At 44.3% G+C, this 25,897-nt stretch overlaps 1 protein-coding gene across 2 annotated transcripts in view; it reads left to right on the forward strand.

Annotated features, from left to right (window-relative positions):
- The window catches only part of VWA3B (von Willebrand factor A domain containing 3B), a 225,647-nt gene extending 217,265 nt beyond the window's left edge, over positions 1-8,382 (forward strand). For both annotated transcript variants that reach the window (XM_030827864.1, XM_030827865.1), the window contains 2 exons: positions 7,237-7,447; positions 7,637-8,382. In XM_030827864.1, coding sequence (XP_030683724.1) covers positions 7,237-7,447; positions 7,637-7,786 — 361 coding nt within the window. In that variant the 3' untranslated portion in view covers positions 7,787-8,382. The remainder of the gene's footprint in view (positions 1-7,236; positions 7,448-7,636) is intronic.
- Positions 8,383-25,897: the final 17,515 nt, after the last annotated feature.

Consider the following 25,897-nt stretch of genomic DNA (forward strand, 5'->3'; position numbering starts at 1 on the left):
CCTCTCCCTCCACTTCTGATCTCCCACCTCTGGGCTTATGGAAGTCTCTGCCTTTGCCCCTGATGTCAAAGAATCAGTGTCCTTTTACCCCAGGCCGATCTGTCCACTGGGCTCCAGAGGCCCATCCTCTGCTGCCTTGGGTCCTGGATCCATCAGTGATCCCTGGATTCTTCTCACCTCTCTCTTTAGCTCCTCTTCACTGAGCCCTTCACCTCAGCAAGTACACAGGTTGGCCTCCTGTTCACACACACACAGCACCCGCAAACACACACACTCCTAAATAAATACCGCTCCCTTGGTTCCGCAGTGTGATCCAGCATGCTCCCTGCCCTTCACTGCTGGTCTCCATGCGTCATCAGATAGACTCAACGTCCCCACTCTCCTGTCCCCTGTTCACTCCTGAGCCTTGGGTATAGGTGTCCACCCCTACCCCTCCAAGAAACTGCTTCCACAGAGGCCACATGGGACCTCTCACGAGCCTGAACCAGTGAGCTCCGCCCTCATTGACTGAACCTGCTCCAGCAGTCTCTTTGGACACCACCAGCCACTCCCTTCTGCCCTAAACCCTCCTCTTGAGGCTTGTTGCCCCTCTACCTCTCTGGGTTTTCTCCCTGCCTGACTTCACTGCCACCCACTGCCTCCATGACTCCCTTTGCACTAAGGACTCCATGTCTCCTTCTCCAACCCAGGCTGCTCTCCGGTGCTTGTGTGTCACAGTCAGACTCTGAGAGTCGGCCTGAAGGTAGGTTTTTCTGAAAGCCCCCCACTGGTTGCAAGGTGCAGCCATGATGGGTAACTATAGGGGGAAGAGCATTGTAACAAAGATTGGGTTTATATCCGAGCCCTGCCCTCATTAATTTTGTGGTTGCTCATCAACCCTGAGCTCATCTGCAGGATTACGGTGATGTGAAGATTGGGGATGGTCATTGTCTGGCAGGTGTTCGGCACATTGTGGGAATAGCATTATTTCCAACCACCCCCTGGATATTTCCACCTGAGTGTACAGAATCTCAAAAATTCAGCACATCTAAAACTGAAATCACAGTTCCCCACAAACCTGCTCTCATCTCGGGCTTCCCCATCTCAGTTCACCCTTTTACCCACAAGTCACAGAGCTGTCCAGCCAGAAATCTGGCAGTCATCTTTGGCTGCTGCTTGTCCTTCACCTACCACATCCCCTTGGTCTCCAGGTTACAGGCATCCTAACTGGCCAGGAGCTCTCATGTCCTCCAGCCTCCTCCTGCCACAGTCCCAGTCACTCACCATAAGGGCTGAGCAGAATCAGCTTCCTCACATGCAAATCTACCTGTGTCCCTTCCCCACTTAAAAAATCCTTCAGAGCCCCATCCCCATCACCCCTTCTTATCACAGCTTAGCTTCTTGTTGGTCTGGCCCAGACCTGCCTACCTTGCCTCACTTGTCCCTAGCCACTCCCAGCTAACCCACCAATGCCTTCTGCATGCTAACCACACTAAGCTACATGTCCACACCATGCTTTCTCAGGTCTCTGTGCCTTCAGCAGATTAAGTATTCTCCCTGGACAGCTATTCCTTGCCCTCAGCCACCTGGGGAACTCAAGACTGAGCTCAAACATCAACACCACCATGTGATGTCCCAGCACCCTAGCCCCCCCAAGTAGTGAGGTGGCCCCACGGCAACCAGTAGAGGTTTCTGTTAAAGAAAATTTCCTTTGCATTGGACACTGTAGGCCCGAGTCCTTGAAGGTAGGGGACAGGTTCTATCTGCCTCTGAATCCCAGTTGCCAGGGTCCAGCTCACAGAATGCCCCCAATGACTATTTGAAGAACAAATAAATATATACAGACACATGCTAGCAGATGCCCAGCAATGCTCCTCAAGGGGTGTGCAGCTCCACAGAGGACCTTTCCTGAGCTATGATTATCAAAAACGTATGCTGTAATTTTCCATTCTTTGTCTAGATGGGTTGATACTTCATTTAAAATAGCAGGACATTTTCCGTTCATCTCAAACTTCTACCCCAACAATGGTCCCTGTGGGTCTTGCTTCTGGTTCCTATGATGTCCAAAGTACAGCTCATTATAAAGGAATATGAGCAGATGTATCTAAGTATTACCCATTTTCACCAAACTCAGTGTTATCAATCATTATTTTAGAATGAAAATGCAAATCCTTGTATATTGAGAAAAGCCTTTGTTTTCCATCTTCCCCAGACCTTATTTAAAGCTCTTCACTGTGAATTATCTACTCTTGCTTCTGGGCTTCACATGGTGGAAATCTGCATTGACTCCCGAGTCCGCCATTGTAATTTCTATTCTTTTTTGTGTTGGCTGCCTCTGTGGGAGCAAGAGACTGAGTTTAATTCTCATAAGCAGAGGTCACATTCAACCTACCAAGTTCAGAGTTTAACCTGTCTCTGTTTCTATAATAAGGGCTGGCAGAACCGAGTACAAAAATAAAAGCATAGGTCTGATTTTGTGTCTGAGCTGGGATTTCCTTCTGGTAGGTCCTTTCCTCAGGAGCTCTTTCTCATTTACTTTATAAATGTGTTCCTTAGGGAGCATTCATGCCATTATTCCTGTTAGAAATGCTTGTTCCCCGGTGCTGTAAAGAAATAGCACTTGAACATAAATTTAATTTCCTCAGCAAGGCCATTTTTACTTTCTGCAGAAAGGGTACACTCGCCAGCAGTTTTGCCATGAGAGTACACTGAACAAAGGAGACAGGGTCATTTATAACCTGACGCGTCCACCCTACTGCTGTGTCCAGTTTCCACTGGCTGGAACGGGACCTCACATTCTGTATTTGTCCTGATTGGCTAGCAACTTAGAACTTTTTAAAAGAGGCAAAGGCAGAGGAGAACAAAGGGAGAAGGAAGTAACTTGTGGAATGCTGAGAAAGGTAAAAACACCTTCAAATAAGGAAGAGGAACAGGCTATGACTTAATGCTTGCTTGGACCAGTATAAGCATGCCAGGGCAGATATTTAGGCTAAAGTGTGGGAGCTAAGAACACAAAGTACATTGATTTCTTTATTACGGCTAGCAGATGTTTAAGAATGTTAGCACAGGTCTTTGAATACATTTTGCTTCTAAGAGAAGTTACTATTTATTCTTAATTACACGGGGAGGCAAGTCTTTGAAGAGGAACCTCTACTTTACTTTTTACATTCCAAATAAGGCCATCTAAAAAAATCCTGATGCTTTCTTCCCAGGCTGTTAAAGACATGTACTGTAGGTTACATCTCCAACAGAACATTATATGACTAAATTTAATTTTTAAATATTGAATTTACTATAACTATCTGCTTGCAGGGTAAAGCAAGGGATACCTGGGCCCAAACAGCCTCCATCTTCCCCGCATCCTCCTTTCCTTCCTTCTGGGGGCCCTTCCTCCAGGTCTGTCTTCTGGCTTCTGAGGGAGGATGGTGCACAGTGAAAGGCAGGAAGAAAGGCATTTGGAGGCTGAAGGGCTCAAAACTAATTGAACACAGCGAAAGCTGATGCACATTTTCATTTTCAACTTAAAATTTGACACCTAAATGATTCTTAAAGACTTTTTTTAAAAAAACAAGGTTGGCTTATAAAATATGTTATCAATATTGCTAAATTCCAGACTACTCATTCCTCAAGGAAGGGATGCTGGTATTGCCATATTTGCAATGTGAAACCAGCGAGGTGGGTGCAGATTTTCTTTCCTTTGCAGAATGACGACGGCATTCTCTGACACACAGCTGAGAGGCATGTCTTTCAAGACAGTGTGTCCGATGGAGGGAAATGACTGCTTTTCCCTTCCCTTCCCTTCAGGAGCATCCCTAAGCTTTCTGCTACATTCCGTGGCATCAGTGATGTCTTTTCTGAGGAAGAATAGTCCTTATCCTGTCTATAACTTCCTCCATTCGAGAACACACGTGTAGTTTCTCCCATGTGGTCCTTCTCAATAACTACAAGAAGCAGGCAGAACAGGGGGATTTTCCTCCATTTGGCATCCTCTCTCCTTGCCAGGGCAGGGGACTCACAAACCAAGTCCTTCCCTGGCTGCCTCCCCTGGCGTCCCATTCCCATCAGAGGACTGTGGCCTCTGGTCAGGGCAGGGGGAGGCACCTGGTGGGTCTGATGCTCCAGCTGCTGGTGTTCTCCAGTGGAGAGAGGTGCCTCTAGCAGGCATTACTCAACCACCCACAGGCTGGGGTTTCAGGCCGCCTGAACGGAATGCACACACCTGGTGCCACTTAACTAGCTAGAACTCTCTCCCAGATGAGCTGGAATCCTTCCTTCCCTTACCCTTAACAAAGCACAGCTTGTTTTTACCTTCAAGACTCCTCCTTAAGAAGACTCTTGTCCGGGGGCGGTGGCTCACGCTTATAACCCCAGCACTTTGGGAGGCCGAGGTGGGCAGATCATTTGAGGTCGGGAGTTCGAGACCAGGCTGGCCAATATGGTGAAACCTCGCCTCTACTAAAAATACAAAAATTAGATGGACATGGTGGTGGGCACCCTTAATCGCAGCTACTCGGGAGGCTGAGAGAAGAATTACTTGAACCCAGGAAGTAGAGCTTGCTGTGAGCCGAGATCACACCACTGCACTCCAGCCTGGGCGACAGAGCGAGTCTCTGTCACAAAAAAAAAAAAAAAAAAAAAGAAGTCTCTTTAGAAGGAGTATGATTTATTTTTTAAAAAATAATAACATTCCAAATGTGATAATCAGGAAAGCAAAATAGGACTCAGCATTTCCTCTGTGCTCCAGAGAAACCGTGAGGTATCTGAAGGAAGCTGTTGGGTTCTGGGGCCCTGGAGGCAAGGCATGTTCTTCTCTTGCTGCTTGAAGGTCATTGTGTGGTCTTGGGGACGTGGCTGTGTATGAGTTGGCAGGAGGAGAGACCCTCCCAGGGCCAGGTGGGGTTTGTCTGGATCTCTGGTCAACCCCTGTTCCCCACAATTCCTGTTACACAAAATATTAGCCTCTCGTTATCTGTCTTTTGAGCAGTTGAGTAACTTTTCCATGAAGCCATTGGATTTGGGAGTATGTCCCAGTGGAAATGATACCGTCTGCAGTGTTTAACACTCCTCCCTTGACCCCGTGTAGTGTTGTGGACTCACATTGTCTCCTGACATCAGTGAAATTAAGTCATTGATTGAAACTTCAAGATTCAGCACTGCCTCTGACATTACATTAGATGAATCACTCCATTTAATCTCGCCTGGTCACTCCTGATGATTTTTTCCTAAGAGGTGTCTGTGCATTTGAAATCATTAAGCCTCTGTATGTCATTAGCTCCCTTCATCCCCTCTGGTTGGATTAGGAGCTCCATTTCTTATGCTGGAGCAAAGCCCTGAAAAACGTGCAGTTCAGCAACAAACCCTATCTGTGAGTGTCCTATGTAATTTAGAAGGACACGTGCCATTGCTTACATTCAGGAAGCACGTGGTGGTGCCGTAGGACATGGGACAAGGGGACACAAGGAGACACAGAGATTCACCAGCCTTCAGGACCAGCAGTAGCAATTCAGATAGCAACAGCCTTTGCTTATCCATTTATTCATTCTCCACCCCTTCAGTTGTTGAAAGTCCAGGGCCCCCCACTGGATCTTCATCAAACATCTGCTGGTGCCTACTCCGTGGGTCCTCTTGTTCTTTATGTTCTAAGGCAGCCTTGCTGAGAGAGAGACACTTAGGGCAAAATACAAACGAGACCTCAGGAATCCAGCAGGATTACTGACAAGCTGCCAATGCTTTATTCAGCAAAGGGGGTGGGTTCTGACCCCAGGAGGGCATGGAGTGGGCACTCAGCACTTTCTTTCCAGAAGTGGAACCAGCACAGCGCCAGAGTCCTCCAGGCGGGTGGGTAGGCTTCTCCCTACCTTGTTCTTTCCATGCTTTTAATGCCTGAAAATCTCTCTACTTCTCACATCCGCTTCTTGTCGCTCCTCTTTCTGAGAGATTATAGTTTAGGGACTGGACTGTAATCATGGATCCTAACTCATGGCAAATAGAGAAAAACCATGAAAAAGAAACAGAATGTATCAACTTATTCTGCTCGGGAGAGAGGTAGCAATTTGAGGGATAGTTGAGGGTAACCTGATGGATAAGATTTTAGACTTCACAGAGCAGGGGCGGTAAATGCACCCTTGAAGCATGTTCCTAGAAGTCTCTCAGAACCTGCTATCACAGAGCCTATACATCCACACAAGTGCTAGCCTCAGATTTAAAGATGATTTTGTCTGTGGCCTCCCAGAAAGGCTTTTCCCAATGTCACTGCTGTCGCCCAGGCCAATTTTTTAATCTCTCTTGGGAATCTCTCCTGAGTCTTTGAGCCAATCTTTGAAAATTATCATGTGTAGTGAATCTTGATTCTTTCACAAGGGATTTGAATGGTGGCATTTTCTATTTGAAAATAGCAAAAACTCTCTTTCCACTTTATTGTTTTGTTTTTCCCTGACAATTTCCAGAAGGATCCGAAGCAGTAATAGTCAGAAGTTATGCGGAGTAAAAACAAAAAATTATTCGGATTGAAGGCAGGGTGATCAAAATAGCTGATACTGATTATGGGAACAAAATAAGGTTTAACACTAGGCAGTGGGTGTCCTTAACTTACCCTGAAGGCCCTGAAAAAAGGTGAGCTCCCAAAACGGTGAGCCATGGAGGCATGGCTGGAATGAGGTTGTGGTGTTCCCAAGGTGCCTTCTTTGAAGGACAGCACTTCTGGGTAAATAAGCTTTGTCAGCGCATTTTCTAAATAGTAATCTAGCTCTGTGACTTCATAGTTATTCGTAAGTTCAATGTCATTACAAATCATACCATTTTGGACATTTGGAAAAATGTTTCCGATAGTATACCTTGGAGTCATTACAGAAACTCAGGGTGTGAAAGAATGTCTCTGATGTACAAGCTCCAGTTCAGGGATGAACTGGGCTGTGATGCGGCCAAGCTCATCTCCCTGGGGCGGACACAGGTCTATGTTGAGGCGTTTCCAGGGGCTTCCGGGCTGGGAGTTGTTCCTTCACTGGCTTGGTCAGGACGGGTCCGTATACTCAAGTTCTCCATGCCGTGGGAGGCTCCCAGACACCAAAGGCTCGTGGAAATGAACTGAGTGGACCTAAGCCCAGCCTAAAGCATTGGGTGCACAGTGCTCCAGACTCCTTTCCATGGGAAGAGGGACGTGGGCAAGGAGCTGAGAAGCAGCCGTGGGGATGGCTTGGACATCTCTGTAGACGCCACAGCCATCAAGGCAGGGTAACCCTGATCTCTCTCTGTCTCTAGAGAGCGTGTGGAGGCGAGGAACTCTGCTTTCCTCTTCTGGCCACTGAAAGCGGACACGCAGGATTCCGGAGAGCCAAGACGAGAGAAGCCCAGGAGGAAAAAGAGGCCCGCCAAGCAGCCACTCCAGCAGGCGGCGCCCTCGGACTCGGACGGCTCCTCCCACGGCACAAGCTCCCATGGGTCCTACCAGGGGACACACCCCGAACCCAAGGTTTGGGTGATGGGGGGGAACACAACATCGCTTATCTCAGGAACACCCTGAAATCCCTTTCAAGAATAGTACACCTAACATCATCCTTCAGATTCTGGGCCTGTTTAGGCTCCAGTGCAGCAAAGACCCTAACATCCTTAAGTAATGCTGAACTCCGCTTCCCCAGACAGCCCACCTCCGCTTCCCCAGACAGCCCACCTCCACTTCCCCGCGGCCGGGCATCTAGGACTCAGCAGCCACGCCATCATTGCCACACCTCCACCTCGAGCAGCCCTGCCCTGTACTCTCCAAGCCACCCACAGCAGCAAAGGGCTGAGGAGCGTCCCTGAGACACCTTAAGGCCGTCTGGTGGCAGCTATGTTTAAGAGACCAGCGTCCTTCCAGGCTGCTCAGACCTCAGCCTTGACACTGGAACTGGCCCCTCTGTGGAGGTAAGGCCACCCTCCACGCCGCCCGTGCCTGCCTTGTCTGTAGCAAAGACTTCTCTCCCCTCTATCCCTGCTGCCTCCTCTACCCGCTTGACATTGGTTCTGGCTTTTTCTGACTGTTCTTTATCCTGTTTTCCCCCTGCACTCACAAAATTGTATTCCATCTTCTGGTAGACGCCCCACCCCCAGAAGTTTTAACCTGAAATATGACTGTCACAGGACTTTCAAATTGTTTAGAAGTCAGCATAGTCAGGATACAAGCCTGCAATCTTGTTTTAAATTAATTATCACATCTAAATTAGAGATTTTGCCACCCAATATTAGGACTGAAATTCAGACTCGGTAACTTGTCTGAGATCTGCAAGACTGAACATCCCCTACTGTATTGTTTCCTGACATTTTCATTGAGCCTTTCCTAATTATTTTTGTCTGTAGTCTGTTGTAGGTAACTCTAATTGAGCACGAAACCAGAATAAAAACTCTTACATTGGAAACATTTCAAAACCATTGGATTGTTGGATTATTTGTTACCATTTTTCTCTGAACACATTTTAGCAATGACATATGAAAGTATTCAGTTGTGTTTACTAACTTCAAAAATGAAATCACTCCATCAAATTTCCTTTTTCTAGTCAGTAAGATCCCTGAGGCTAGATGAAAATAGAGCACAGGTCATCATTGGGAAAAACATTGGATGCTTTTTGCAAATAGAACAGATAGGGCTGAGTTCTGATACTCTAAAAATTTACAATCTAATTAAAAGTGGCATTCACATTCCTGAAAGCTAGGAGTAGCCAGGGTTATGGTGAAGAAATTAAAGGACTAATCCACTTCTAAAAATATGAAAAAAAATATATAAGGGACATTCCTTCAGCATCAGGCTAAAAACAATAATGCAGTGAGGAAGGAACTGAAGAGTGAGGGGATTGTTAGAAACAAGGCAAGAAACAGTGCTTGTGGGAGGCTGCATACCTCCCAGAACTCAGACGTTTCCTCCCAGCAGGAAGGCTCTGGAGCAGTCTCCGCTAATGAGAGTTAGGGAGGAAGGAAGGAAGGAAGGAAGGAAGGAAGGAAGGAAGGAAGGAAGGAAGGGTATGAGGGTCTGAAGGAAGCAAGGTGTCTGGTCTGGAGAACTAGTGGAGCAGTTTAGAAACCACACAGTCACAGGCATTGGTTCATTTATTCATGCGTGCATGCATGTGAGCCTGCGTACATTCATTCAATTATTCAACAAGCAATTGAGTGCTGACAGCCTGCCAGGCTCCAGAGAGATGCCAGCAGACACTTGGAAGGTGGTTGTCTTCCCTCTGTACCCATCTCGCTCTCTTTGTCTCCACTTCCTTATTGGAACAATCACTGGTGTCTGGTGGTGGGGTATGAGCAGAGACAAATATATACAGGGCAAATATATATACAGGGCAAATATATACAATACTAGTTGCATTGGTGTTGCATTGCAGTGCACGAGGCCATCACTTGATGTGTTCAGTGATAGTGCCTACTTCAGTGTAATGGAGGAAGTTGCAATTACAATGGCGAACTTCCACCTCCAACCAATACAGAATGGCAGCAACTAGATTTACACCCCCACCAAAACAACTAACACACCTGCTAAAATGTATGTAACAACGGTTTCCAAAACACTGGGTGTCAGGTGATAAGGACAGTGCTCTCTGAGAGACAAATGTGATGAGCCCTGTGCGTTTCCCAGTCGCTTCCTGGAGACATTTCCAGGCTGCAGCATAGGGAAGGGGAACCCAAACACAGCCCGGCAGCCTCTGTGAGCTGAGGAGATGGAAATGGAATTCTGAGGAGACCAAGGCAGCTGGAGTTTACCAGGGTCAGGGCTGGTGAGCAGAGAGCTGCAGAGAGAAAGCTCGCTGGAGATCTGCAGAGTGGCCCTCTTGAGTCTTCAGCTAATAAGTGCATGGCTGTGAGGAAATTACTGAAGACCAGAGAAAGGACCACTCAAAATGATTACAAGGAACAATTTCTACGGTTTACACAGGGCTGGGAATATTTCCTGTTTCCTTTAGCCAAAGTGGAAAATATTATTCATGGGGCATCGGATAAAGTATTCAGGAGTTTGTCTCAATAGTGGAGCAAAACTGGCATTTGACTAAATGCTTCCATGGTCCCAACCTAACAAAGCTGAAAAGCAAGCCTGGGAAGGATCAAACCTGTTTCCAAATACCTGTGTCCCAGAACAAAGATCAAGGATATTTATAGGGATACAAAAATATCCACCATCCAACAAGGTAAAATTTACAATGTCTGACATCCAATCAAAGACTGGCCTAAAGACAGGCATGAAAAACAGCAGGAAAATAACCCATAATAAAGAGAAAAGCTGGCTGGACGTGGTGGCTCACGCCTGTTATCCCAGCACTTTGGGAGGCCGGGGTGGGTGGATCACCTGAGCTCAGGAGTTCGACACCAGCCTGGCCAACATGGTGAAACACTGTCTCTACTAAAAATACAAAAATTAGCAGGGCGTGGTGGCTTGCACCTGTAATCCCAGCTACTTGGGAGAGGAGGCTGAGGCAGAAGAATCACTTGAACCCGGGAGGTTACTCTAGAGCAAGAGTCCCTCTCAAAAAAAAAAAAAAAAAAAAAGAGAGAAAAGCCAATTGGAATCAGCTCCGGAATGACACAGACAATGAAGAGTACCAGAAATGGCAACTGATGGTATATATATGAAAGACTTTCTTTTACTACTATTTAAATCTCCTTTAAAGATAATTGGCTTTATAGAATAATGGCAATAGTACATTAATGCATTTTCATAAATCCCTGAACATGCATCTGGATGCATTCATTACCTCAGATGACTTGTGCCTTTGATTTTTTTGCTGAATAAATCTGTACTTTTAGCATATACCAGAAGTAATAAAAGGGGTTCAATCTGTTAAACACACTCACAGACACATAATAATAATGATGATAATAATAATACCTATGTATCTAGATTTTATGGCCATCCTATATAATAGGCCTGGATCACAAGCCAGGGGCAGTGGGTGATTGCTATAGGGATGGAGTGATTGAAAACCAGATGTAAACTATGTGGAATGGGTACAAGGTGAATCCTTGAAACAGAAAGATGTTCTTCAGAAGAAAGGGAACAGGTATTCAGAAAGAGACTGGATCCCCAATTAGGTGATGTAAAAAAGATTCCATGCATCAAGTGAGAGTCATCTACATACTTCTAAGCTCCTTTCCAACTCTAGGAGTCTACAGCTCAATGACACAGTCTATTGCCAACTCAGAGCAGTTCCACATAGATGAAAAACTGTTCTTATAAAAGGTGGGTGGGTTGTAGCCAACAAAACCAGACAAGAAGGCCGGGCATGGTGGCTCACGCTTGTAATCCCAGCACTTTGGGAGGCTGAGGCAGGCGGATCACGAGGTCAGGAGATCCAGACCACGGTGAAACCCCGTCTCTACTAAAAAAACAAAAAAATTAGCCAGGCGTGGTGGCGGGCGCCTGTAGTCCCAGCTACTCAGAGAGGCTGAGGCAGGAGAATGGCGTGAACCCAGGAGGCGGAGCTTGCAGTGAGCCAAGATTGCGCCACTGCACTCCAGCCTGGGCGACAGAGCGAGACTCTCCGTCTCAAAAAAAAAAAAAAAGCTTACGAAGAAATATTTGTGACCATGGAGGTAGGCTAATGTTTGTCATGTTACAAAAATCACTAAACATAAATGAAAAAATTGATGTTTGTCTCCATTAAAATTCGAAACTTCTACTCAAAAAAATATACAAACAAGGAAACAAATAAGCAAACCACAGACGGGGAGAAAATATTTGCAATACCTATTATTTGATAAAGGACTGGTTTCTAGGATATAAAATAACTCTTACAACTCAGTAGTAAAAAGGCAAACAACCCATTTTTTTTTAATGGGCAAGATTTTAAAAGTGGATCTGTGACTGGCCATAAGTACACGAAGAGCAGATCTCCATCATTAGTCATCAGGGAAATTATGGTAGTCACCAGGGAAAACCTTATGTGTCAATTTAGCTAGGCCGCAGCACTCAGTTATTCAAGAAAACACTTCTGGGTATTGTGAAGGCATCTTGTAGATGGGATTGAGGTCCATGGTCAGTTGACTTTAAACAAGGGAAGCTATCCTAGATAATCTGGGTGGGCCTGGCTCAATCAGTTGAAAGGCCTTAAGAACAGACCTGATGTGTTGTGTCCCTTATGAAGAAGAAATTCCATCTGTGGGCAGCAGTTCCTGCCCATGCCCAAGAGTCTCAGCCTGCCCTTCCTGACTGCCTGCCCTTCCTGACTGCCTGCCCCAAACATTTCACTTTGGCTGGGCTGGAGAGTGTGAAGATGGGGGTGAAAAGGATGTCGTTTGACAGCCTTCAGGAAATGCTACCAGAGAGGCTGACTCCATCTGAATGATGCTGTACTGTGATCTCTGGACCTATAAGAACTAGGGCAGAAACATCACATACCCTACAACATCTGGGACTGCTGCTTTCACGTGGGTCTCCTGGCACATTAGAGTCACCATCTTCCAAGGGAGGGACTGCATGGGGCTATTCAAGGTGCAGGGGATATTCTAATGCTAGACGGCCAATATCAGACATTTGCTTACACCCATTTCCAGCCCCCAATCTCCAAAGGGGAGCTCATGTCTAACTGAGGGTCTCTTTTCCCTTACTTTCCTAAGGGCTGGGATTTACTTGGAGGATGGTGGTCCGGAGACTTATAGTCCCAGGACTGCTCTAGGAAGTGGATTGAATAATTCTCTCTCCCCTCTTTACCGCATCTCCTCTCCTTGTTTATTTATCCTACACCTTGTGCCCATAAGAGAAACACCTCATTTGCTGTTTTGCTGTGACTGAGATCCTGAAAAACACATCAGGTTGCACCAACTCTCAATTCCTAAGGTCCGTCTGGTGCCTTTGCTCCCTGGGCACTGATCTGCCTCCAGCCTACTTTCTGTATGAGTTGTCTGTATTCATATTTGTATTGTTCTAGACACACCTCTGGGAAGGTTTCTGCTCCCTCCCCATCAAAGCTTGGAAGCCCTGACAAGGCGGTATTTCATCAGGAATCTGCACTGGGCAAGACTTCTCTGAGCCTGGCAAGAATGTGGTACTACAAAAGCTTTGCTTTTAATGCAAAGGTTGGGATACCCCATGCTCCTGGAGGTGGCCTTTTTCACTTTTTTTGTAATTTAGAAAACACAAAATTTAACCTCTTACAATTCTTAAGTGTTCAGATAAATATTGGTAAGTATATTCACATTGTTGTGCAACTTTGCTTTTTTTGTTTTTAAAAGTAACTCTGCCGTCATGTGGATTTACACATGGTCTGCTGGGGAATGTCATGAGGTTTTAAATCTCTCTCTGGGATTTTTTTGGAGGCACAATCTAACAGACCTATTCACATAATCAAAAGCCTCCGTGTGTGTTTCTCTGCGTGTCAGGATACATTTGAATATAAATAATTCACTTCCTGCCCGGAATCCGAAATGAGATTCTATACATGTGAGTCTTCCCAAAACTCCATCCTTACCTGTAGAACCAAGAAGAAACTGTGCAAGGTGGCAATTACTCCCCACAGTGGAGGTCTGCAACTTTAACTTGCCTACACATGGCCCTGGTGACAATGCAGAATCCCAAGCCCTGTCCCTAGAGATTTGAATTTAGTGGGCCTGGAGTGGCACCTGTCATTCTGTGTTTTTCACACACTCCTGAGCAGGATGGCAGCAAATCATCCTCGGGGAACCAGAACCTAAGGAGGTGATCAGAGAGGAGATGCCTGCCCACTATGCTTCTCCCCTCTCAGGCCTGAGCCATGAGCAGCCTCAAGTTGAGCCCCAGGAGAATTCAAGGACCTCCAAGATCCAGAGCCTGTTTTGCTTCTTCACTTACAGGCTTGTAGTCAGCACAGAAGATCCTCTAGGCACCTGTGAGCCTGCCTCATAGGGCTATCCTGAGGGTAAAATGGATAGAGGGCTTAGAATAGGATCTGGCACACAGTGACAACTCAATTAATGTTAGCTGTTGCTCTCCCCATGACCATGGTCATTGCTGGTGCCATCACTAACACTCCTACCAAGAGATGGCAAGGAGAAGGTTCCTGAATGACCTCTCCACCCTCTACCCTGTGAGAAAGAGGACCCCACTCCAAGCAGGCAAGAGCTGTGCAGAACAAATTAAAATCATGAGTCTAGCATCAGCACCACACCCCTTCCATCTCATCTCCCTCACACTGGGAGTCTTTTCCAAGCTTCTCATCTCTGCAGGAGCAGCCCAGGCATTTCACCTAGCAGGAGACCATCCTTCACTAAGGTTAGAGGATCCTTCTCCAAGACTGTTTCTCCCTACCTGCCCCTGTAATCTTTAAATCCCCTTCCCGTCATCCCAGACAATGTTCAGCATCCCACTCTGATCCAACCCCCTTCACCAAGTGGAGGCCCTCACCAAGCCCCCTTCTGAAGTCAAAGTGCTGTGAATCTTCCCCAGGACATCAATGACTGTGCTGAGCCTTAGCTCCCTTCCCAGTGTTCCCAGCACTGTCCTTCAGCACAAGTCAACCTGCATTCCAGGGGCAAATGGGCTGTGTCTTGCATGACCTTAATGCTCCCGTAGTCTATGCACAAACAGTAGTCTTTGTCAGAATGTGATGAGGTGGGCATACTGTACACAGAGCCAAGCACATAATAGGTGCTCAGTGGAATGAATGGACCTTCATTTAAGCAACCTTGCTTGTGGGCTTCAAAATTCTCTGACTAGAGTATGTGTACTTTAGAGAAACAATTCACGGCAGACCCCAGCAGTGGCCAGCCTCCCCAGTCAGCGCCTCTGAGGAAGGGGGAGTGGAGAGGAAGAGCGGCCTGGAGGCAGCAGGAACCCCCTACCCTGTCCATTCTGACTTGGCCTCGGGTAAAGCGTCACATGTAGTATGGCCTGGCCATACATGTCCCATTACATGACCTGTAGTCACCAGCTGTTTTGCCTCTAATTGATGGTATTTTGCATTTTAGGCCCAATATCTTCTAATAAAAGGATACTGGTTTTATAAGGGCTAATAAAACAATGAGAGGTAGGCCAGATGCTACAATCAGGAATAAAATGGGACACCCAGTTCTCAGAGTGTCTGGCCAGGGTCTGTTTATCAATGTGCCCACCCGAAAGGAAGAAGTCTAATCAAGCTCACAATTCACCCTTGATTTGCTGTTTGGGGAGCAACCAATGAGATAAGGCAGGAAATCTCAACCTCATTCACAGTGAAGAGATGAGCATTAGTGACTTCTTAGTAGTTACCCCATCTGAAAGCTGGTCATCCCAGATAAGGTCAAGTGGTCACACCCCCTTGTTTCTCCCAGCCTGTTAACCTTTCCAGGCCAGAGCGTGTCTGACTCTGCAGACAGATTTAAATGCATTGCGGTCCTCACAGCCACATCACCAACCTTTCTAGGGGCTGAGAACTCACACTCCTCTGCCTGGGTGTCTGCTGGGAGGATTCGGAGTCCTAGAAGGGCTTGGAGGCCCAGCTTCCTGATGTGACAGAGACAGCAGAGAAACAGTTTAAATGTGTGGTTAAGAACCCACACGTTGTGCACATGTACCCTAGAACTTAAAGTATAATAATAATAATACAAATAAATAAATGAAAATTAAAAAAAAAAGAACCCACCTCTGATGCCGGCCTAGCTCTACTGATGGTGGGCACTTCAGCTGTGCTTCTGTTTCTCCTACGCTGTCATGAAAATCAAATGAGTTGACTTAAAAAGTGCTTTGCACACTGTGCAGTAGCGAGTAAGTGCTACGGATGTGTAGGCTATCATTACCACCAGGGCTCATGTCTTCTCAGCACCTCTCTCTACATTAATAAGCAGGCTTTATCCCTGTAGGATTGTTAGAAGCAATTTTCTGTGAAACGGGCAATGTCTTAGCTCTCCAAAAATCACAGAACTGCCTGTCTGTTTGATAGTTCTGCAAAATTCTGTACCTGCCTTTTAATAAACTGGAGGCATAATCCAAACCTGCTAGACTCACCATCTCCTGTCACAATATCAAGGGAACCCAGGGGATCTGCTGGGCAGGAGCTTCGGCTAGACAGACAGTCGGGACCTGATTGCAAAAGGTGGTCATTAGTGGACAGCAAGTCAAACTCACCATTTAACCATGAGTTGGTCAGTACCCATGCTGTACAGAGGGTAGGTCTGAGGAATGGAGTCAGCTGCGTGGGAGGAGACTTGCTGCAGCCAGTGACCCTGAACAAACCTCCAAGTCCACCTCCTATGACTCCTCTCCTCATTCTTCTTTGACAACCCAAACAATCATCAGTAACAACTGATGGTTGTGAGGCTTGTGCAACACACAGAGAATGTGAGCTCACACCAGGCAGGGGAAAACAGCAGAGAAGCCCTCATCCCCAGGGAAGGTGGACGCTATGGCAGGGGTGGGGGTGGGGAGCAAAGAGGGTGAACCCAGCTTGAGCAACAAAGCCAGGCCTTGTCTCAAAAAAAAAAAAAAAAAAAGAAAAAAATGAAATGAAAAAGAGGGAGAAGAAGGAGGAAGAAAGAATAAAGATTGAAAGAAGAAAAGGTGGAAGGAATGAAGGAAAGAAGGAAGGTGGGAAGAAGGGGCAGAAAAAAAAGATAAATTCCTTTATCTGTCCACTTGATTAGACATCAGAATTCAAATGGAGAAGGAAAATGCAAAAGCTGCCCTTCACAAAGAGTCACATGGAAATGTAAAACACCCTTGTCTCCTCTAAAATACATGATTCATTGCTCTGTCACTGCAAATGTGTGTGCTGTGTCCACTCACAGAGAAGCAGGATATATTTGCATGATTTAAATGTCACCTAGATCTTGTGAATAATAAACTGTGAGCCATTCCACAGGGTCTGAATCACGTTCCCTGGAAACCATTCCTTCATGAGCTAACCCCCCATGCCAGGGTCTGAAATTCTCGGAGCCTGTGACTTCTTATTACTCTGTCCCATTACTCCAGAAAGCAGCAGGGTAAAAACAAATTATGCCCTCTTCCTCAGCAGCTTTCAAACACTCCCAGTACTTGAGGCCGCCTCATCATCATATCAAAGGAGTTAGACCTAGCCCCTTCACCCAGGGAATGTTAACATTCAGCATCATCATGAAAGAGGCATGACAGTAAACATCTGAGAGTGATAATTGAGTAAAGTGGTTACAGATGGGTGGCAGAAAATGATGACTTTTTCTAAGTAGCATTCACTGAAATGTGATTATTGGTTTATGATTTTCAAGAGACTTTGACATATATTATCTCCATTATTTATGTGGTGGGGAAAAACTTCTCCCCTACTTGTATTTCTAGAGCTCGGTATCCAAAGCTAAGATTCACGCATGTCTCAGGTATTTATTGAGTTGCTTCTGTGTGCCTGACTTTATTCTAGGCACTGGGAAATATAACAGTAAACAAAGGAGATAAAAATCTCTCTCCTCATGGCATTTGCAGACTAGTGGGAAGAGGTAGAAAATAAAAATAAATTAAATATGCAAAATATCAGATAAAGAGCAATGGAGAGAGTGGGTGGGATGGGAGAGGGGTCTTGAGATTTTGAGTAGGGGTATTCAGGAAATGCCTTCTTAAGAAAGTGATAGATGAGCAAAGATGTGAAGGAAGTGAAGGAGGAAGCCACACTGCTACACAGTAGGAAAAGCAGGTGCAAAGGCCCTGAGGCAGAAGTGTGCCTGGCTGTGTGAGGATTAACAAGGAAGCTAGTCAATGGAGCAAGGGTGGAAGCAGGCAGCGGAACCATTTTGGAGGCAATTGCAACGACCTCAGCTGGATGTGTGGATGACTTGGACAAAAGGGTAGCGGTGGAGTTGGCAAGAAGTGATGAGAGTCTGGATTTATTTTGAAGGTAGAATAGGTGAGATTTGCCACAGGAGGGGATGTGGGTTATAAAAGAAATAGAGGCCGGAAAATTGCTTGAACCCAGGAGGCGGAGGTTGCAGTGAGCCAAGATCGCACCACTGCACTCCAGCCTGGGAAACAAAGAAAACCTCCATCTCCAAAAAAAAAAAAAAAAGAAAGAAAGAAAGAAACAGAGGAGTCCATCCAAGATGACTCTAAGGTTTGAGGCCTGAGTTATTTGAAGGTTGGCATTGTCATAACAAGGTCTTTGGTAAAGCATTTTAAATAGGAGGAGGCCATGACTCTTGGAGCATGGCAACACTCTCAGGATTGGGGTTGTGGAAGAGGAACAGGTTGAGACCCAATGCTGGGGATGAATTCCCACCCTTCTTCACCTGTAGGCACCAAAAACATCCCAACACCACAATTTCATCTCATCCCACCCCCCTTTTTAGTGGTCACTGATTTAAAAAAAATATTAGTACAATTTATAACGAGAGATATGTAATTTACATCCAATTAAATGCATAAATGTTAAATCCCTAGTGCAAAGAACTTTGACATTCATATACACCTGTGACACCACCACCCCATACCAGATGTAAAATATGGCCTTAATCGCAGAAAGTTCCTTCTTGCTCCGTGGAATCACACTGTGTGCACGCTTTTGTGTCTGGCTTATCAGCCTTGACTTAATGATTTTGAGAATCATCCCTATTGTTGCATGTATGAGTAGTCCTTCCGTCTCATCGCTGAGTACTATTCCATGTTTGAATAAATCACAATCTGCCTGTCCATTCATCTATCCACAGGCATTTGGGCTATTTCTAGTTTGGGGCTATTATAAATGTAGCTGCTATGAACATTTGTGCACAGCCATTTTGATGACATATGTTTTCATTTTTCTCGGGAAAATACCTAGGAGTCGAAATTCTGGTTCATGTTGTAAGTGCACATTTAGCTTTGTAACAAAGTTCCAAATAGTTTTCCAAACTGTTTGAACCATTTTCCATTCCCAGCAGCAATGTATGTGTTGCTGTTTATCCTCCCGAGGTTTACTGCTGCCAGTCGCTCTTGTGGATGGGTAGTAGTACCTCATTGTTGCTTTAATTTGCACTTCTAATTCGTAATTAGCATTTCGACTGCTATAATAACGTTGAGTACTTTTCATGTGTATGTTTGCCATCCATATATCTTCTTTACTGAAATGTTTGTTCAAATATTTTCCCAAAGTGTTAATTGGATTTTCTTTTTATTATTGATTTACATAAAAATGTTATATACTTTGAAGATGAGTCCCTTGTCAAATATATTTACTGTGAATATTTTGTCTGTGTCTGGGGATTATCTGCACATTCTTCTTTATTAACATTTATTTTGAAGTAATTTAAGACTTCCAGAAATAGAAAGTAAAATAAGACTTGCAAAAAATAATCCAAAGAATTTCCAAATACCTTTCAGCCAGAACCCATAAATGCTAACATTTCGCTATGTTGGCTTTGTCAGTCTCCTTGTTTCTGCTTTTCATAGATGCACACACACACAGACATACACACACCAATTTTTTTTTTTTTTTTTTTTTTTGAGATGGAGTCTCACTCTGTCACCGAGGCTAGAGTGCAGTGGAGCCATCTCGGCTCACTGCAACCTCTGCCTCCTGGGTTCAAGCGATTCTCCTGCCTCATCCTCCCAAATAGCTGGGACTACAGGTGCCTGCCACCACGCCCAGCTAATGTTTTTTGTATTTTTAGTAGAGAGGGGGTTTCACTATGTTGGCCAGGCTGGTCTGGAACTCCTGACCTCGTGATCTGCCTGCCTTGGCCGCCCAACGTGCTGGGATTACAAGCATGAGCCACTGTGCCTGGCCCACAACACCAATTTTTTTTGAACCATTTGAGACTAAGTGACAGAGATAATGTTCCTTTATCTCTAATACCTCAAAGAATATTTTCTAAAAACAAGGACATTCTCTTACTGAGCCATAGTACAGTGATCAAAATCAGTACACCAATATGGATATATTATTATCTAATCTGCAGACCTTGTTCAAAATTCACCAATTGTCCCACAATGTCCTGTATAGAAAAAAGAAAAAAAAATTACCAAGGCCAAAAATCCAGACCAAGATCACACATTGCATTTAGTTTTTATTTATCTTTAGTCTCTTAATCTGGAACAGTTTGTCAGTCAGCCAATCAATCAGTCTATCCATTCATCCATCCATCCATCCATCCAGCCAGCCAGCCAGCCAGCCAGCCATCTATTCATCTATCCGTCAATTACTCACTTATTGTCTTTCACAACTTTGACACTTTTGAAGGGTACATAGCATTTATTTTGTAGACTATTCTGTTCATTTTCTTCATGGTATCTTTTGATTAGAAGAAATTTTTATTTTGATTAAGTGTAATAATTGGGAGTTTTTTTATGGTTAGTGCGTTTTGTGTCCATCTAAGAGAATTCTGCCTTCTCTAAACTCATGAAAATTTCTGGATTTTTGTGTCTAGAGTGTTAGGGTTCTCACTTTTATACTTAGGTCTGTCTGTCATCCATTTTCAATTAATTTTTTCTATGGAGCGAGACAGAGATTGAGATTCATCTTTGTTTACCATATCCAGTTGTTCCAGCACCACTTCTTTTTTTTTTTTTTTTTTTTTTTTTTTGAGAATGGGTCTCGCTTTTTCACCCAGGCTGGAGTGCAGTGGCACAATCTCGGCTCACTACAGGCTCCACCCCCTGGGGTTCACGCCATTCTCCTGCCTCAGCCTCCCGCGTAGCTGGGACTACAGGTGCCCACCACCTTGCCTGGCTAATTTTTTGTATTTTTTGGTAGAGACGGGGTTTCACCGTATTAGCTGGGATTACAGGCGTGAGCCACCACGCCCGGCCCAGCACCACTTCTTAAGATGAACTTCCTTTCCCCACTGAATTGCCTTTGTATCTTTATCAAAAATAATTTGGCCATACATACAATGTTCTTTTTCTGAAATTTCCATTTTGTTACACTAACCTGTTCCTTATGCCAATACCACACTGTTTTGATTACTATAGCTTTATCATTAGTTTTGAGATCAGGTAGTGTAAATCCTCCAATTTTGTTCTTTTTCAGTCTTGTTTTATCCAATGTAGATCTTTTGTATTTCTGCAAATTTTTTTTTTTTTTTTTTTTGAGATGGAGTCTCGCTGTCACCCAGGCTGGAGTGCAGTGGCGCGATCTCGGCTCACTGCAGGCTCCGCCCCCAGGGTTCACGCCATTCTCCTGCCTCAGCTTCTCGAGTAGCTGGGACTACAGGCGCCCGCCACCTCGCCCAGCTAATTTTTTGTATTTTTAGTAGAGACGGGGTTTCACTGTGTTAGCCAGGATGGTCTCGATCTCCTGACCTTGTGATCTGCCCGCCTCGGCCTCCCAAAGTGCTGGGATTGCAGGCATGAGCCACTGCGCCCAGCCCCACAAAATTTTATAATTACTATTTCCTTCTTAACATAGCCTGTAATCCCAGCGCTTTGGGAGGCCAAGGTGGGCAGATCATGAGGTCAGGAGATTGAGACCATCCTGGCTAACACGGTGAAACCCCATCTCTACTAAAAATACAAAAAAATTAGCTGGGCATGATGGCTGGCACCTGTAGTCCCAGCTACTTGGGAGGATGAGGCAGGAGAATGGCTTGAACCCAGGAGGTGGAGCTTGCAATGAGCCGAGATCACGCCGCTGCACTGCAGCCTGGGCGACAGCACAAGACTCCATCTCAAAAAAAAAAAATTGCCTGTTAGAATTTTAATTGAGATTGTATAGAATCAACAGATCAATTTTGGAGGACAATATTTTAAAATTATTGAGATTTTATAAACATGTGTCATAACATGATAAATCTTTCCATTTATTTAGGACTTCTTTAATTTCTCCTTGCAATGTTTCACAAGCCTTGCATATAATGCCAGTTTTAGTCCTAAGTAATTAATGTATTTAATGCTATTGTAAATGATATTTTCAAAATTTCATTTTCTACTGTTTGTTGTTAGAACATAGCACAATTGAGTTTTGTATATTAACAATATTCTAGTTTCATTTTTTGTAGATTACATAGGATTTTCTACATACACAATCATGCTACCTGTGAATCATGATAGTTATCTTTTTGTCATCATTATACCATTTGGAATCCTTTTCTTTTATTTTTTCCTATATTGCACTGGCAAGGACTTTCAGTACAATGTTGAATAGAAGCATTTAAAGTGAACATCCTTACCTTATGCTGATCTCAGTCTTCAAATTAGGCATGATGTTAACTGCAAGCTTTTCTTACGCTTTTCTAAGATGACTTTTATGAAGCCGAGAAAGTTCCATTCTGTTCTTAATTTGCTGAGTTTTATTTTGTGTTTTTGTTTTGTTTTGTTTTGTTTTTTAACATGAATGGGTAGTGAACTTTGTGACAGAAACTATATGGCCTGGAAGCCTAAAATATGTACAGTCTGGCCCTTTAAGAAAAGATTTCCAACCCTCTCTAAATAAGAATGTAAAGGATACTTCAGCGCATGGCAGGTATATCAGTGTGGGTCTAATTAAGAGACAGAAGTCACACAGTGACTATAAAACAAAGTGACTATAAAGGAGAAGGCTAATATGAAGATCATTAAACTATGATAAAAGGGAAGTATAAGATGTAAGAGAACCCTTGATGGCACCCTAGGGCTGAAGGAGAGCAGCCAAAGAAGGATGAACTTGGAACGGGGTCCCCCCTCTCCAAGGCTAGCATTCAGACCTTGTTGGAGCAAGTATAGTTGCAGCCCAATGATTGGCAGAGAAGTGTGCTGGTTTGCACAGAACAGAGCTGGTCTGTAGTTGCTGAGCAAGTAGGAAGCAGCTCTCACCTGGAGTGCAGATGGGTTTGAGTAAGCCACAACCAGTGGCCAGCCACACAGGTGTGCAGAGAAAATGGGCGCTCATGTGAATAGGAGCCCTGGAGCTGTGGTGTTTGTGTTAGAAGGGCTGCAGCACCAGAAGGCCACAGCAGGCAAGCCTGGGGGAAGCAGGCATAGGGAAGCAGAGGGAGTTGGAGCAGCAGTGCAGGCAGGAGGGCTGTGGCATGCAGCGTCCATGCTGCAAGAGCTGCAGAAAGATGACCACCAGACCAGGCTGGAGCTGGGAAGTCATGAAGGGACCTTGTGTTCCAGGCATGTGGCCAAGGTGGAGCACTACCAGACATTCTCCCACCTGTGTCATTCGCCAATATTGCAGTCACCAGAAACAGCAGGGGAGCCCCTTCCTGCTCCGGTGCCACTCCAGCATACTCTGCTGAGAAAGCTTAACGTCATGCTCACTGTAATACTCAAAGAAATTCTGTCCATTACTGCAGAGCAGGTATTGAAGATACATTTGGAACTGGGAGACAACAAATTGATAAGTGACATGGCATGGTTGAAGAATGAGGTTTCCTAAGAAATCAAGTATTTGACATGCCCAACATTCTTTTAGAAGATTCTGGAATGAAAGTGAAAAGCAGAATCATTTTTTAATAGATGATGAACCCGATTCCTATGTTAAATTTAACTTTGCTCAAAGTTAAAGAAATTTCAAATGAAACTGTCTAGACTTCATGTCAAAATAAGCCTAATTGTATTAAAGAGTATTAAATTGTATTAAGAATAAAAACACATGGCCAGGCGTGGTGGCTCACACCTGTAATCCCAGCACTTTGGGAGGCCAAGATGGGCGGATCACAAGGTCAGGAGATCGAGACCATCCTGGCTAACATGGTGAAACCCCATCTCTACTAAAAATACAAAACAAAAAAATTGTCCGGCCGTGGTGGCAGGTGCCTGTAGTCACAGCTACTTGGGAGGCTGAGGCAGGAGAATGGTGTGAACCCGGGAGGCGGAGCTTGCAGTGAGCCGAGATCTCGCCACTGCACTCCAGCCTGGGTGACAGAGCGAGACTCTGTCTCAAAAAATAAAAATAAAAAATAAAAACACATAAGACCACCAAAAAGAGAGTAGATATTATATATGTAGTAGAAGTATGCATTTCTTGGCTTTCAAATATTTGCAAGTCTCTGGAATAAATATTATCGGAACTCAAATAAAAAGGCAAGCAAACCAAAGAATATATTTTCATAATATAAACCAGGAAAAAGCCTCTGTCAGTATTGGACAAAAAGCTCATGAAAACTGAAAGAAGATCAAAACTTTAATGTAAATGGGCAAAGGACATGAATAGGTGATTCATAAACAGGACACACACTTAATAAATATACATAACAAAATTGTCAAGTTTACTGCCTCTTGTTGAGATGCAAATTAAAGCTGTAATGGGATACTGTTTATGCATTAAATTTGAAAAAATAAAATAGAATGCTGGCAAAAATAAAATACGGTAGAACTGGTAAATGGCTAATAGCAATATAAATTGTTTAAACTTCTCTTGAATTCAGATATTCATATCCCTAGGGTAACCCTACTACTGAGACTGTAACTGAAGGAAATAATTACAAAAAATAGGGGAAGTTTTGATGCATGTGTTTACAGCAGTCATTTTTAAAAGTGAAAAAGTGGGAACTAATTTAAATGTACATAAAAAAGGTCAAAAATGGTGTAAATCGCCCTATCAATTATGTAATTCATTTCACCAGGATTACGGTCAGTGACAAATGATTTGGTCATGACCAAAAACCACTGGAAACTAATGCAGCACAATAGGCTATTTCTCAAGCTAGAAAGCCTAATTAAAAGCAGAATAATAAAATTATATATTTACATCACTGTTACTATCCCTGTGAAAAACAATATGTGCATGCGAATGAAAACTAGACAGTAACAGAAAATATACAATTGATTTATTAGGTTGACTTTCTTATTTTTATTTTTATTTTTGACAGGGTCTTGCTCTGTCACCCAGGCTGGAGTGCAGTGGCACGATCATGGCTCACTGCAGCCTTGACCTCCTGGACTCAAGCAATCCTCCCATCTCAGCCTCCCAAGTAGCTGGGAATACAAGTGCACCACCATGCCCACATATATATATAATTTTTAATTCTTTATTTTTTGTAGAGATGAGATTTCCTTATGTTGCTTAGGCTAATCTCAAACTCCCAGACTTGAGCGATCCTCCTGCCGTGGTTTCCCAAAGTGCTGCGATTACAGGCATGAGCCACCACACCCAGCTAATTTTTAAAGTTATATTATGACTAATATAGTGATGTCTGTAAATTTTTTTAAATATGGCAACTAAAATCAAAATAATCCAGGTACATTGACAGAGAGGAGCTGAGCAAGACTCACCTCTCTTCTACATGATATACTTCTATTAAGTCAGCCTTATTTCTCATTAGCTTTTTGCCAGTTTTTGTGGAGACACATCACCCTGAGGCTTCACATCTTACCGAGCGAGGTCTGGTAAGCCACGTCTCCTCTTCCTGTACTTGGGGGGCTGACTTTTTGGACGCTGATACAGAACTTTACATGTGTTCCTGTTATGTCTTTTCTTGGCCTGTATATTTAATGCATCATTGAAGGCTCTCAAGATTTTTTTGGATTTTGATTTACACTCCTTAGTCACCATATATTCTGAGTGCATGTTAGCTATACATTCTATAATTCCATATCCATATTAAAATATGCAGGAAACTCCATATGTTCACCCAAGGCCGTGATAATGATGTCGAACTGAGCAGTACTGAGTCCCAGAGCATATCACACCTATTAGCGAGCACTTTGATGCCGTTCGCATCACAACCCACAAAAACAACCTTGCATCCAGCACACTTGTGCCAGCTTAGCAATTAAAAAAGGTGATTGTCCTTCTTTTGCGGGTGGAAAATGAAGGCTTTAGGCTTGGAGAAAAGCTCAAGTGATTTCCCTGGGCCAGGACCAGGCTCACTTGTAACCGGAGCCAAGCTTGCCCTCAGTGTTTAAGGTCTCATCTGTGCCCTTTCCCCCGATCTTACCCACCTCCTGCTATGGTGCCCATCCCATGCCACGCTCACTGGCCTGCAGGATCCTCAAATGTGCTCCTCAATTTTTCCTACCAAAACTTTTTAATTGATTCTTTATCCACACTCTATCTCATGGAGTTATTGGCAATTTAAAAGGGATCCAAATTGGAAAATAGAGAGATGACGTTCCAATGGTAGGACTTCAGGCGTTGATGGTCAGACA

The sequence above is a fragment of the Nomascus leucogenys genome, chromosome 14 (genome assembly GCF_006542625.1).
Source record: "Nomascus leucogenys isolate Asia chromosome 14, Asia_NLE_v1, whole genome shotgun sequence".
In the NCBI taxonomy this organism is placed as follows: domain Eukaryota; kingdom Metazoa; phylum Chordata; class Mammalia; order Primates; family Hylobatidae; genus Nomascus; species Nomascus leucogenys.